This window comes from Hetaerina americana, unplaced genomic scaffold (assembly GCF_022747635.1).
Source record: "Hetaerina americana unplaced genomic scaffold, ioHetAmer1.1.p SCAF_3, whole genome shotgun sequence".
Lineage (NCBI taxonomy): Eukaryota > Metazoa > Arthropoda > Insecta > Odonata > Calopterygidae > Hetaerina > Hetaerina americana.
Genome location: NW_027286874.1, coordinates 8,176,445 through 8,192,383, shown reverse-complemented (window position 1 = coordinate 8,192,383; position 15,939 = coordinate 8,176,445). Strand labels below are relative to the sequence as shown.

Here is a 15,939-nt window from a genome sequence, read left to right as displayed (position 1 = left end):
TATCACTGTAATTTTAAAAAAAATTGACAGCAGGACATTAAGATGAGAAATAGAATAGAAAAATAAAAGAAAAAATAAACGAATTTATACCAAAATTTTGAACAAAAAAAGGCATTTCACATTCATTCTTTAACATATCATGGATTCATAGAGAAAACAGGCCTCCTTTAAAATCGCAATAATTAAACCCTATAAAAAAGTTATGGCAATATAGGTGTATATTTAACACAATGTCACAATTGAAATGACAAAAATACCAGAGATAATAGCATCATGGTCATATTTTTCCAGAGTGAGGAAGCAAAGATATGATTGAAGAAGGGTGTCATATGACCTGATAATTAGTAACCACTCAAGAGGGAGCATGTACAGCCAGGCTAAAGCCTTACAACCAACCAATATGTAATCATAAATAAAAATGGATTGAATCAATCAAGAAATAAATTATTAATAAAATCAAGGAATGCACACACCATGACCTTTAGATTAGCTAAAGATACACAAATTTATTCAGAAACATACTCAACAACAAAGAATGAGACAGAAGCAAAAACTTCATGGGCCAATAGGGAGGACTTTTTTTAAAAATTATCACAAAGATGAAGCATTCCAACCGATAAATGAAAGGATTCAGAAAGCAGACACTTATGTAGGCACTGACATTCTTTTACTTGTTTTGTAGAATGCTTTTCCAGCAGTATGCATATCAGCCTAATAGGTACAATAAATTATAAGCAAAAAAAACTATTAAGTACCATTTTCTATTCCATAATATTTTTTTCTCAGATTATACAAGGTAGATTTTGAAAAATTATTTTTATTTTTTAGAAAAGATAACTTTATCAAATAAAATTGCGATAAGTATCACAATATTTTTGAATTAATTCAAAAACATAATTATACTCAATAAAACCATCACACAATCAAATGAGAAAAATCATTTGTCAATCTACGTTAAAAGAAATGAGGAGCTAGTGCATGAAGTGAAATTTGAGGCAGAACATTGATACAATCAGACTGGTACAGGGAATCGTTTTTTTCACTATTAGTAATAAAAATACGTCTTTGTGGCAGCTCAGAATAATTTCACTGAAAGGGACAGAAGGGCAATGGACAAAAGGGAAATCAATTCTGACAATAATACAATATCCTTAATTCAATGTTGTACATTACAACTTCTAAGATAAAGTACTTAAGCCCCAACACCTTCCAAAACTAAAAAGTCTTACTAACAGTTCAAATGAGATCTGACAGACCATATGCTCCTTGAGTTGACATTTCTAATACCATGACACACCCCCAAAGACCTCTATTCAAAGACTTGTGAACCGAGTTTGTCCCAACATCCTTGGGTCTCAAATTGCGGTACCATTGTTTACTACATGGATCTCGTAAAATCTTTCCTCATACATGCATTTCTGTTCACATTAGTTTCCTTAATTTAACGAGTTTAAGCGTATGTGATCAGGCTGAAGGCAATCGCAATATAAGGAGGCTCAAGCTTTGGAAGGGCGGGTGAGATAAATGTAAATTTTCATATTTAATCAATTAGATAAGTTTATTCGTGCTTGAACTAATGGTCACTTCAAATTATTTATACATTGATTCTGACAACTCAGTACCTTGATTTGGCAAACTACTCATTTCATTCAAAACATAAAGCCGAACGGAATTTTATTTAAATTATTATTGTGGATTGTAAGGAAATCGCCACATTAAATATTAAAATCCGTTTCAAGTCAACTCAAAGAAATGACATCAGGGTAGTTGTATAATTAAATCTTCTGCTATTTCGTGTATGCGTATTCAGTATGTGTGTGCGTTTTGTAAAAGGCTAATAATAATTTTAAGACTACTATTAATGAATGGATCACGAACATAAATAGTCTAAACAGTAGACACAATTTATAATTCGGTACGTAACAATTAAAAACTTCCTGCCAATGAATTGGGATCATTTGGCTAATCCGAAACAATAGCGCTCATTATTGCGAAAATCAGGTGGAATGGCATTGCTCCTCTGGTTTATTGCTAGCGTATTAGGATGACATTTCGCAATTTGGCTAGAATATTAGTATGAAATCATAGGTCCCTACATTTTCTGTGTAATGCTTATATGGCAGGTTGACCTCATCCCTTCTATTGATTAGAGCTAAAATTCAACGGCACGTAAGAGAATGACAGCACAAGAACCATCTCAACAGTTTAAATGGTATATTATTAAAATATGCGTAAGGAAAAATTCAATACAAAAGAACGGAGACAGATAACGAAGCCTCCAACACAGAATGAACCAAGATGAAAAAGAAGCGTTGATTGGGTCGTCCGTACAGGTGCGGCATTGACTGACCAACAAAGTATGTTATTAAATGAACACGAATAATTTCTTTAAATATTAAAGTCTACATTACCTTCGTCAATAATACAAACAACATCGCCATCTTGATACAAACTCGAACAGTACTTCTGCTTTTTCAGACAAAAATGACATAATCTCCTCAAACTGCAAGGATTCTACATGCAAGGTCAAACCCACCGAGAACAGGCCACTTGGCCACAAAATAGTGAACATTCAACATTGTGCAACCAATGTACACAAAAAAAGACCACTACAGATATTCACCTTGTTTGTTGTTGATTGGTGACGGCTTCGGTGTCTATGGCTACGGCATCAGTTGCTAACTGACCGCATCACTCCGTAGGGGCGGCTTGACTTCGGAAGATTCGATGTTTTTAAAACGCAACAGGAAAGAAGCCAACCCAAATTATGTACGTTTATCAATTAATACTAACTAAAGATGTATATAAACTGATAAACTCTTCTGAAAAATATCAAACGGCATTACAAATATAGATTTAGTAATAACTATATTCTCTCGCGGCTGGAGCTACACAATCTCGCGAAAATCGAATCAGTATCTTTAAACCTCGAAAGAGGGCAGCTGTCTGCACCCAGGGCGCTGAATAAATGACGCTCGATAAACGAGTAAATTTATAAATTATGTCTTTGAAATAAATCTTATGCAGCGAACATCAAATAAATGCCATCTTCTTCGTTGGTTGTTTGCCGTGTAAAATATAAGACAAATTAAAACCTCTTTTGCTGACAGGGAAATATCTACTAGAGTTATAGTTATTTGCAGTAGGAATAACAAAGAAATCTTTTAAGGTTCTGAATAGGATTTTCTCGTATCATTATATCGAAAGGTGCTAGGTAATCTTGCCATCTAAGTAAATTGATCATATAAGACCTCGTATGACCATAGTCTCCATAAGTGATGTATAATGAGGCTTTCGGGTCTGCCTTTTTTATGATTTATTACGTGCTATGTCCTTAGCCAACTTTTTCAAATAGGCACGTACGTTAATACAGTATTCTTCCTCTAACTGTAAACAGTTTACTATTTTTAGCGGGTATATGCTGGGTTTTAGCTGATGAACGATAACTTTAATAAATTCCACTTTCATAACTGTAGGTGATGGCAATTCCCTATAATAAATTAACCAAGTGGAAACCACCAATGATGAGAGCAATTGACCAGGACACGAGGATTGATGTGATCCTAATAGAACTCCCTGGTTTGGAGAAAACCTTTCTGAAACTACTTAGTGGAGCACCTTTTTCACTATTCCTTTCCCTGAATAATGTAATCCTATGCTACGACGACATTGTCTCTAAGTAACCAAACCATTGCACCTACCTTTTCTGTACAAACGCAAGCCCTCTCTCGGAACCCTTGTTTCACCTCTGCAAAAGTTTTCTTCGCGGTAATTTGTCCGTGGATACCGTCGACCCTTAGAGTAGCCAATTTTACCCTCCATCGTCGAAAATTCTGCTTTCCAGTTTTCCATAACCAAAAACACGTCCTCTCTCTACGTTATCAAACGTTAGAGCTTGCAATAAATAACTACGCAACAATGAAAAGTTTGAAGCCTTAATTATTCAGTTTTAAATCCAATTTAGGTTGCTAGGATGGTGCCATTTAATTAATTCCTAATTAAATGGGAATCCGAAGAGAAATAGTGGAATTAAAATGTTAATTTCCATTATTTGGCACCCTCATTGCCCAAGTCAGTATGTTTGGATGTGCAATTTATTCCTTCGTTGAACTGTCTACGCATCATGCATTTATACGTATACCTCATTGATGTTATTGCGAAAATAATTAAATTTAACGCCAGCATTGGAAGCAAAAATTCAGTAATCGTTGCTCAAATTTCTTTTATCGTCGGAAACATGTTTTCTGTATCTATTTTTCAAAAGAGCAATTCCTGTAATAAATATTAGAATTTATAAGTTACATTGATCAAAGAAAGTTGAAGTCGTTGGAATGATGACTACTATTCTACATGGAGAGTTTGAGTTTTAATTTTAGTTTAAGAAGTGTCTTGTTAAGTACCTACTAATTAGTACCAAAAACTGCCGAACCTGGGCATAAAAATGATATTATTTGTGGAATAAGCAAATTTTATATCATTATCAACTATACTGCATTATAATGTAGAAGCACATTAGGAATTCAACTCTCCTTAAATGAGCCATAGTGTGAGCAAAACAGGAAAGAATTGAATGTGCATTGCACATTAATTTGGCCTGTTAGTTACCTTTTAAAAATGCAAATGGCAAAGTAATATTTCAATCAAATATCAAAATATTCATCGTTTTGTGCATGTACCCCAAGGATTTGTAGAAGGTAAGTCACTGCTGGTATGAACCAATACTCAATAGCATTTTCCAGAGGGTCAGATATCACTTAAAGTGTGTTTCACAGTGTTCTGGGATAGGGTTAAATGAGCATTAAAACTTTCATGTAGATTTACTTTAACATTTTTACTCTTTCTGATTGACAGGGATTGGCATAATTCTTGCTGTCAGTAAATCATTTATGATTAGCATCAACACGGTTCATGTAACAAACCCATTGGGAGGCAGGGCTGTTCACGAGCTCATGGTATATTACATCATTACAAAATTAATTAAATAAATGGCTTTCTACTGAAGCTTGAGATAAAATTTAACAGGAATAGGAAACAAGAATCTCATTTAGAAGAAAAGTTCACAATGTTTTGGAATTCTACAGTTTAGGCAATAGAAATTCTTTGGAAAGTCATTACATGATAATGTGATATACCCTCGAATTACTTTATTATACTCTATTAACTTCATGAACAGCCCTTTGTTTAAATGATTATGTAACAACTACAGTCCATTTCATCTGTACAATAACTATGTATCTATACAACAATATATACTAATCTGAAACAGGTCTCAGGACACTTTCACAGACACATAAGAAAGTAGAAAATGGCACAGAGCATAATACAGGCTAGGCAAAAATTCTCCCTGTTACCGTCACTTAAGAGAATATAACATTACCCCAAAAAAATACTGGAATGGGTTGGAGATAACCCTCAACCAAGATTGACTTATTAAGAGAGGGCGTGATGTTCTTGGGCACAGTCTGAAATACTCATCACTTGATATGTGCACACAAGCTGACAATGCATCTTTGTACCCACTGATACGAATTTGCATACAATATCAACATTTTAACATGGTACATGCATTCAATAAAATTGCAAAAATGAGGTAAAATACACTGAAAGCAAACAGTTACATCTCATTTAATTCACACATACATTATTTTTTAAGTTTTACGTTATAATCTTCACACAAATGTATACATGTTCTTTATCCTCTCCATAGAGTTAATGCAGGCTTAAGGGTCAGGTGAAACTAAACAAAAATAGATCTATAAAAAGATTTTGCTGTTAGGAAATGGTGGCCATTTTATAGTTTTGTAGGCATTTATGTATACAAGACCTAATGTTTAATACAACATCATGATATTTTCAAACTGTATATTCCATAATGTCTGTTCAGCTTTTAAGCATGCACAAGTTTAAATGAGATTTTTTTACAAGATCTACAATTTGGAAAACTGTATACTTATTATTCTTGGAAAAGACCAAATCATTCTTGTAATGTGATTACACTTTCTTGTGGTTAAATATATAGAAAGTTTTGAAAAGGGTAGCAAGGTTTTTAGTTTTTGTGAAAATTGTTGAGTAACATTAGCTTTGAAAAACAGTATTTAGTTGTAAAAGTTCCTCCAAATTAAAATATCATAAAAACTCTATTTCCCAGTATTTTGGAACAAAATGTACACAAGTTGTAGTAAATGAAATTATTAAAATATGGATTATAATTTAAAATCTTGATTTTTTTACTCATAGCTTATTAGTATATTTATTTAGAATATCAAGTTGCATATCAGTGTCCTTTATAAATGTTCAAATAAAATGTAGATACTTCAATGCTAGTTTTAACCAAATCACAGCTTAGTTGTAGTGAATGGGTAAGGAAAAGTAATAAGAGAGGAGCTAATATAAATTCCTTTAGGTAATACATTACATATCAAAACTGCAGTTAAGAAACTTTGTGTACAAAGATTAACTCATAAATCTGCCACCATAATTGCCTAGAAAGTTGGGTAAAATATATGGAAGGCACATTTCAGAAAAGGGGCCCTGCAAAAAGTTAGCTTTGCTCACTAGGTACCTATGTACAAATTCACATTTAAATCCCATCCCTTGATTAAAGAATTGGGTAAAATTATATATGGGGCATGTTGAATTTAATGCAAAATGTATAAAATTGGGAAACACATGGGTAGGCCATTTTACAGCTAGTATACATACTTAGGTAGTAATTCTTAGATAAATACAAAATCATAAAGCTGAAAAGGCAGTGATAATTACTGAAACAATAGTTATTCTTTTAATATATATTTACTTTAACTTTGTGATATTCTTTTAATGATAAATTCTTGGCACCAAGCAAAGAAAACAATATATTACTGGCCATAAAATATCATACTCATTTTCTTGTTTATTGAGCAACCACAACTGAATAATAATTATTATAGTTCATTTTAATACCTAAGTATTTTTGGCAGTGTAGGCCCACCCAAGTACCCTTCGATAAAAAAAAGCTCATTTGCTCACAAAATGCCACAGCTCACACATTAATCTATCGCACATTAGTTTACTCTGTTGCTCATTAAACCAATAAGTAACTGTAACATTCACTCTCATTTAAGCTGGTCCATCAAAATGCATTAACAACCATTTAAAATTATAAAATCATAGTAAAATTGTCATTAGCAAAACCAGAGCATTCTCATCCAGTATAGAAATCTAGTAAATCATACATGTTTACCTAAGATGGGCTATCTAATTGAAATGGATTTTAGGAGCTTGCCAAAGACACAGTACAACAGGTCTTCCATTAGTTTAATATTTACCAAAATGTACCCAATGTACCTCACTGGATGTATCAATTTTGCGAATGACTTTACAAGCTCTCCTAATTAGACTTTTAATACAGTCACCATTTATTCTGATATCCAAGCATTCACTCATTGCCACATTAGCACCAATTCTGTTAGCATGCTTAAAATGATATAAGTAACTAGAGGAGGAAGAAATACAATTTACAACACTCTATTGTAACAGTTGCTGATACATTTCATATTCAATAAGTTTCATTGGAGAGGAACCGAACTTGGAAGTCCTGGTGGTATAGGAGAAATGGGGTCACAGAGAGTGAAAACATTAGGTAAGGGGAAGTCAACAAGCTACAGAGTAAGATTTTGAAGAAAAATCAAAAAGGCAAAGTTCATGTAGACAATTAATTAAACAAAAATGACACCACAGTTGCTCCAAATTAATAGTATATTATAAAGGACTGTATTCATAAGTTGAATTTGGTCACATTTCTTTGCACCTCCAAAGGGTGAGGCAAATGCAAATGGGTGCTTCTGGCAGTGATGTTGCATAAGTGATGGTTTGGCCTATTCCTCCTCCTTTTCTTTAACATGTCTAGGTTTCAAGCGCTCATCGACTCACTCAGATCAGGATGCATGCTATTTTTCAATTAACTGCTTTCTATAACATCCCTGAACACTTTTATTGCTTTGTTTCACTTATCCTTCCAGAGCAAATGTGCCTATCATTGCACTTGTAGTCTTTTTGCACCTTGCTATTTTTTCCAGCAATTTGCTTTATTTCTTTTGGTCAATAACACCAGATCCATTCTAATGCTTCTAGCATGTGCAGAATTTTCCTGTATGAATTTTACACAGCATTCACTCAACATATTCCACTTGTTTTGAAGTTTATGGTGCATTATCCAAAGTGCACCCAATGAAACAATCACTTTTCCATGGGGAGGAATGATACACAGTAGAACAACATTCTTCTATAACATAACTCTGGCCAAAACCTACTACTTTGTTTTATATATCAATAAATTCCATTAGTTATAGTATCTTTAAGTATACATTACTCTGAAAATTCAGTTTTTATCACTTTCTAAACCAATACCAGACATATTCACTCCCAAGGCACTTCTGCTCAATGTCACTAATCATTAAGTGTCGGTGATCATCTCTCCTTTCCAAAACAGATTCCATCCATCAACATAATGTAACCATGTAAAATCACCAATCCTTCCCCTCCCATTCTCCTAAAGTCCAGCACAGGACCCCTAACTATTTAAACCTTCCTCATTCCTGGATTTTATACAGAAAACAACAGATGTGACATAGATTTCATGAACCCTTTTTAAATATCATACTTGTATGCTTTTCACATAAAAATGTTGCCACTACTGCCTTCTATTATTTTACCAATGTACAAACACATCCATACACAATTCTTCTACCCCTTTTTTGTGCAGTTTCAAATTCTTGTGCATAAAAAAATTTCTCAATGGTTTCTTTTAGTAACAGTTGGCAAAGGGCTTTGGAGATAGTTAATCAATTTCATAATGGCCTCATTGCATGGATCCTTTTCTAATAAAATTAAGAAATAAACAAAACAATTTTTATGGATATTCTTTCCATCAAAATAACAGTTATCAATTGAACCAATTCTTTAGCATAAAAATTTTGCACATACACCATATCCAAATTTATATGAGTAGTAGTTTTTATGTGTTCCATTTCATGGTAAGTCCGAAAATTCTCGAGGCAGTGAATTTTTTTTATTCAAGTCTCTAGATTCTAGCCAATCAGGCAAAACATGTGCTACAGTTAGCACTTCCCTGCAATGAATACTATCATTTGTCTTTCTTTTCCATTTGAAACATTCTGATTTTAAGTAATTTCCCAAAAATCCCTTGAAGATATATACTATCACTCTCACTACAGCTATGTATCATCAATCTTCTGAAAGTAGTATTTTTTGCCTTAAATATTTTCCCTAGATAAGTTATATTAACACAAGTTTAAATTTTCAACACTTCATCTTAAGGAATATCATTTTATATAGATAAAGATAACAGTATTTTGAGAGACATTCTTTTGCCAATGTCCTGTGATCCCTTACTTGAGCCATCATTCTGGAATAAAACCTCTTAAAGATGGCTCCAGCCCTTGTAGCACTATTTCAGGTGAAACCATAATGAAATTAATTGAGAATGGCCAATGGTAAAAATCATGATACCATCCCATTAAGTGTAGGAACATAGAGTACATTGACAATATATCCAAGGATCCATTGCATCTGTTATTGCAACTTCTGGTATTTCTTAGATATACAAGCACATTAAATCATTTTCTTTATGCTCTTCAGTTTGCCTTGCATCAGCACCACCTTAAGTGGTCGTTGGCACAAGGGGCTTGGATTCACTTGTGGTGGTCCCACTGGTCGGGGTGCCCTCAACTGGCATCTTCTTCTCCGTCTTGACGGAATGCGTGTCTTCATCATCCTCCTCTTCATCCTCCCCTTCCTCTGTCTCCTCCTCCTCCTCCGAGCCCTCCCCCTCCTCCGTCTCTCCCTCCTCCTCCTCCTCTCCTCCACTCCGCTCCTCCTTGCCGTTCCCTCGACCTGCTCGCCCCTTCTCACCACCATTGGTGGCTCCATTGGTCATTGCCAAACATGCAGCAGGTGCCCTGGGCAGCACTCGCGGCGGGAGCTGCTCCTCGCCAGTACGCCCTGCCATCACCCCCATAGGGCGGGACTGCCTAGGCGTTTGACTGGCCACTGAGACGACAGCCACCACCTGGGGACTCTGGTCCTCCTCCCCTACTATATCCGTCCCCGGTGGTTCAGTGAGGGGGGAGGCTGGGTGGGAGTGCAAAGAGTGAGGAGGGGGTCCCCGCTGCTGAGGAGGAGGACCTGCCCGAAAGCGACCCACCCCTCCTCCGCTGCTGCTGCTGCTGTTGCCTCCGACTGCCTGGCCCCGAACCCCCGTCCGCCCCATCGAGGTCCCCCCAGCTGACACCACTGCTGCCGAGACTGTCCCCCCTCCGGTGGTGCCTCCCCAGCCCCAGCACGCTCCCGCCAATCCCTTGGTAGGTGTAGTCCTCGAGGAGGATGCTTCCCGAACTGTCTGTGGAAATGAGCACTGTTGACCCTCAGGGCATATCTGGGGAATGAGTTCCTACTCTCAGGAAGTAGACTCTTATTCCCCAGGTCAATGGTAACAATGTAAGAATCCTAAGCCAAGCTTGCACAGTAAACTGTATGATACTTGTTTAGCTTTCTAATAAAAACTACATCCATATACACATAATTGTTACATCAAAGTCCACTCTTTTCTGTTGAAGCTTCAAGAAAATATGAAACGGCTACTATGAAATCAGCTGAGTAATGATATTCAGGTTTATAATGAATTGAACCGTGAAAAGCTTCACCTTTGAATAGGAACCTTCAGAGCTAGGATATTATTTTCTTTTTTTAACTGTTTTGATGCATCAAAAATAACAATTATATCATCCTCCTTGTAGCTTCAACAAGAGTTATAAAACTTAATCTATAAGTACACTAGACTCTACTGAGTGACAGGGATAACTAAATTATGTGAGTTTTAGTGTATATATGCAGTAAGTAAATATCTTCCAAAGAGCAATCCATGAGACCATCAAATATGAAATTTAGTATAGATGCCTACTGAATTGCATAATATTAAAAGAATCATGCCAGTTAACTTTCTTAAAGTTGCATGTCCATGACGTTTTCTAAAATACTAATTTGCTTTTGCTAAAATATTTGATAATTTCAAAAATGACAATCAGGACTGAAACCCCTGGTTACAATCATGGATGGAATTGACAATTTAGTTACATCACAGATGATAATTTCTATTTCTTTTGTTAATCTATTTCAGTTGATGTCATGCCTCTCTCCTACAGAAAGTATAATTTGTGTATTGGTTTTAATTAACCAATTTTCTTGCTTTAGGAAATAGAAATCATTAATTATGATTCACTTTATAAAGGGGGAATTTTCATACTCATAAGTAGGATTGCACCATTCACCATTTGAGTGAATCAATTTGATAGCACTATATGGGGGTGGTATGCAAGGAATGTCAACGTAGCATGTAGTCCCTTAAAATAGAGAGAATAAACTAGGCCCTTAGGTGAACTATATTGTTACCAATATTGGAAAAATGGAAATTAAATGTGATCAAATTTAGAGTATTTTTGCATTCAAATTTTTTTAGGTGGTGCTTTGTAGCAAAAAAACGCAATAACTCTTCCTCCTGCTGAACTCTGCTGCAAAATACTGATGACCTGACAAGAGCACCATATATGAAAAAACTTGGATAACCATTAACAAAAGAAATTAAAATCATGGTTAAAAGGTTTTTCTGAAAATGTTGTTTTGTGCATGTAGGTAACTACTCCAAAACACTAATTATTTAAGAAATACATTCATTTTAAATTTAATATTGCATACAGCTTTAAATTGGGTGATGGTCCAGATATATTGCAGTTTTATGGAAAATAAAGTTCTCTTTGATTCTAGTTTAAGATAAGAGTTACTAAAATTTCAATTTTGACAGTAGGTACTGCATAAAAGATAAGTGCTTTGATTCATTATCATTCACTTTTAAATAGCATACCACTTAATTGGTACATCAAGAAACAAAAATCAAGGAAACCTGATGGTAACAGGAGTTAGCAATTAACAGTATCATGACTCCAATTCCAATTGTGTGCCATTCTAACTACAATTTGAGAGTCTCATTCTGAAATATTTTACTGTCATCCACAAGAGTCAATTAACCAAGACGTTCAGGGAGTATCTCCAGCTAGTACTCTGGAGGTAAAGGGACAATTGGAATTGTCTGATGAGGTTTCCCCATTCCTTACCTCCTAATGGAATGCATTTGGGGCAACAGTGTTGAGTACTTGTTCACATCAGTTTAACTTTCATGTCAGGGGGTGTATTTAAATGTCCAAGGGTAAAACCTCCTTAATACGGAAAATTGCCAATTTTGATCCTAAAGATTGACTGGAAAGAGCATAAATATTAAGAAACATTTGATTTCTTCCTGGTTATATGGTCCATATTATTAAATACCTGGGTAATTAAAAGCTATTCATTTGAATTAAATATACAGTTCTGAATACAAATACAATTAATGTTTGACACGTTCACATTTTTTAAAGTTTTTGAACTTTTTTCTTTTGAAGTGGTTTTCTTGTGATTTTTTTTGTTATTCATTAATAGTCTCTCCTGCTTTGTTCATTTTATAACATGATCCAATTCAAAAAGATAAACAAATAACTTTATTATGTTATTTTAAACTAAAGGAATTTCAAGACCAGTGAAAACTTCAATTGCCACTTGCTAAATTAATTCAAATAAATGTACTTTTACGCTTGGACACAATGTGGAAAGGAACTGGATAAAACTGTCATGCAGAATAAGCACCAAGTTAACTTTTTCTATTTTAAGTGCATACTTTATGTAGACACTTCAGGAGGAAAATAGACTCTATAGCTTGTGTATAAATTCCTCCTGTGATCATTAGCCCAGTAATCTGTTGTTGCTGCACATTGGTAGTTTGCTATTACCTATCAGTGTTGCAACACTCAAGGCTACCCACTTCTTGTACAATCATTGGCAAAGTGGTAGTCCACCTGACTAGGATTTGGGACTGATGCAAACTCTTTGACAAAACCTGATTATGGCCACAGCCACATCAAACATAATTTTCAAATCCAGAACCATCCAATGTTTTGAAGATTTTCAATCTTATGAGCATGTTTTCTTAACGGTTCTCATATTCATCTTCATCTTTAATTGAAAATTTTCTGAATCAACTTCTTTGCATTGATGTGACTTCAAAATTGATGAGACTGACATTGATGCACTTTGATTCTAAAACCATGCAAATTCATAATATGAAGAATTATGAAGGAATTCAACTACTTTAATTATATTAAAATTCTGTATCATAGTCTGTCACACAGTTTTCAATGTACCTGCCTGACACCTAAGAAAATCATATATGTTTATATCCCTTCACAATAACTATACATATCATACCAGCTGCTCTGATCACAATCTACAGTAAGCTCTGTAATGAGCATCGATTTTTCCTGTAGTCTGACTCCTTAAGAGGGGTAATGAGTTCCCAAACATTGGTCTACCAGACAAAGCAATATCATTCAAATCTGTTAATTGGTAAAGTGATAACGCTTGTATCTGGATAAAGAGTGTTTTTTGCTTTTATATTTTTGCATTATATTTAAACATTGAGTAAAACATTGCAATTTGTCTGATGTTATTTAATTATTTTGGAAATATCTGGATTGATTTGTTCTGTATTTTATTATTTCATGTTTTATATACCAAATAAATTGATAGCCATTCATGAATCTTCAAATCACTGATTTCTATGCCTTATCAGTGTTATTTTTATAATTTTTAAATTTTTTATGTTTTCAACTGGTTTATTGTCCATAAAAATAGATTATCATGCAGTCACAGTTATGGATCCTAACAATATTGACTTGTCCTTTTGCATGAGATTCTACTAGCAGCTGAAACTTTTCCAGCCCTCACGTTTCACTCTAACTTTCTCTAAAACTCATCATGGCTGTAATTTATCTTTCCTTGAACTTCTACTTCTTGTACATTCTTAATTGCAATGAGACAACCAAAATGACTCCTGAATGTAGTTCTGCCATGATTAAAGAACTGGATCAACTTTTTGAGCTGAATGTTAAGCGTAATCTCCCAGGATTTACTCTATGAATACAACTTGGAACAGCAATCACAATTATTTGTTATATCTTCATTTCTTTTAAACCAGGGTTGTTTTTCTACCAGAAAAAAACAAAGGGTAAAGTCAGCTGAGCTCTGATCATAGAGTCGTGAAAACAGCTGAAAGTGAGTATCATAAAAATGAGGAATGAGTGAGACGGTTCTAATTTTGATGAGAACTGATAGAGTTAGAGTGAGAAAACAGGAAATCTGAGCATAAGCGACTATGAATCCAAGTTATGCATAAAAAGCAATGATTAAAAAATGAAAATATTAGCAGTTAATTGTCTGTAAAAGGCTACTTCATGAGCTGCTTAAAATTTGACACAGACATGGATGGAAGTTACCAATAGACCAATTCTCTTACATTTTTCCTGTGACAATCATATATGATAATTCATTTCATTGCGTAAAATATTCACTTGCTAAGCCAAAGTGAGTTTAAATTCAAAATCAGGCGTAGAAGTTATGTTACCAAGTCAATTATTTTTCAAATGGCAACTTGTGGTCCATGTGACCTATCAAGGCAACTGAAATTCAATTCATTATTGCTAATATAGGCATTTTATCTATATTGACCGAGAGAAAGTGTTCAACCTTAATATAAAGAGGTAGTCCATGACAAATATTTTAAACAAATGAAAATTATTTACTGTAGAGTAATTTCTTTTACTATGAAAAACCAATTTTTATGAGTAAATGGTGAGCTTTAAAATTTTTATCTCAGTATCCTGTGTTCTGAATGTTTACACCCTGAGATATTCTGAGTTCCCTTCTCTAATGAATTCCACAATTGTAACTAAATCTTGAGCAAAGACTAGTTCTGGAGCTCTTCCATAGCGTAATTAGAAAAATCATTAAAATTTTTTTCAAAAACATTGTTTACAAAAATCTGAGAATAAGAATTGCAGTACAATAAAAAATATTCATAAATGTAAATTTAGATTTTCTATGGCAAAATTAAATAATATACAAATATTTATGGTACTCCTTTTTAACATCCATATACTATGAAGAGTAACATTTGCATACTGATCCTTTAGGAGAAGGCTGAAATAATAACAGTTCAAGCGAACCTGTCAAGGTAAAAATCGGTCTTGGGTTCATATGCTCCCCAGCTGCAGAACCTCTTTTCTATTTTTTTTGAGCTCATAAGAAACAGGAGATTACCTATGCAAAACAGTGCTAATTAGTTTTCAAAGTAACAGGAATGATAGTAATGATTTTCCTCAATGAAGTAGTACGAGGGTCATCCGGAAAGTAGTACCCGTTCGTGAAATAAAGACACAAAAGTAAATATTAACAAACATAAAAAATTTAATTTTAAAGAGGATACTTTAAACTACTTCTCAACATAATCTCCAAGCAAATTAAGGCATTTGTCATAACGTGTGACAAGTTTCTGTATTCCTGCTGCATAGTCCTTCGCCGCCAGCTCATTGAGATATGCGAGGGACCCATCTTGCACAAATTTTTGCATAATGCAGATGGTGTTTAACAATTTCATGAACAATTGTTCGAGAAACATTGGGAAAATGCTCACAGATGTCATCAATTGTGACGCGCCGATCGTTCCTCACGAATTCGTCAACTGAGCTCACCAGTTGGTCTGTAATGACAGACGGTCTCTCCGAACGCTCATCGTCGTGTGTGTTCCCCCTCCCCATGTTGAAGTTGCGACACCACCGCCGAACAGACGACTCGTCCATTACATTGTCTCCATACACCTCCTTTAATTGGCGATGAATATCACATGGGCGAACGTTTCTTGCATTGAGGAATTTAATCACTGCCCTCACTTCACAACTGGCGGCGTTCTCAATTTTTTTAAACATTGTAAACAATCACAGAAACAACACAGGCAATGCT

At 34.6% G+C, this 15,939-nt stretch overlaps 2 protein-coding genes across 3 annotated transcripts in view; both read right to left on the bottom strand.

The window, feature by feature from the left end:
- The window catches only part of Rfx (regulatory transcription factor Rfx), a 92,260-nt gene extending 89,391 nt beyond the window's left edge, over positions 1-2,869 (bottom strand). For both annotated transcript variants that reach the window (XM_071587713.1, XM_071587714.1), the window contains exon 1: positions 2,624-2,869. The gene's annotated coding sequence lies outside the window, so the exon portion shown is untranslated. The remainder of the gene's footprint in view (positions 1-2,623) is intronic.
- Positions 1-15,939, bottom strand: part of RhoGAP100F (Rho GTPase activating protein at 100F) — a 90,461-nt gene that overhangs the window by 17,226 nt on the left and 57,296 nt on the right. The window contains exon 16 of the mRNA XM_071588807.1: positions 9,913-10,395. Coding sequence (XP_071444908.1) covers positions 9,913-10,395 — 483 coding nt within the window. The remainder of the gene's footprint in view (positions 1-9,912; positions 10,396-15,939) is intronic.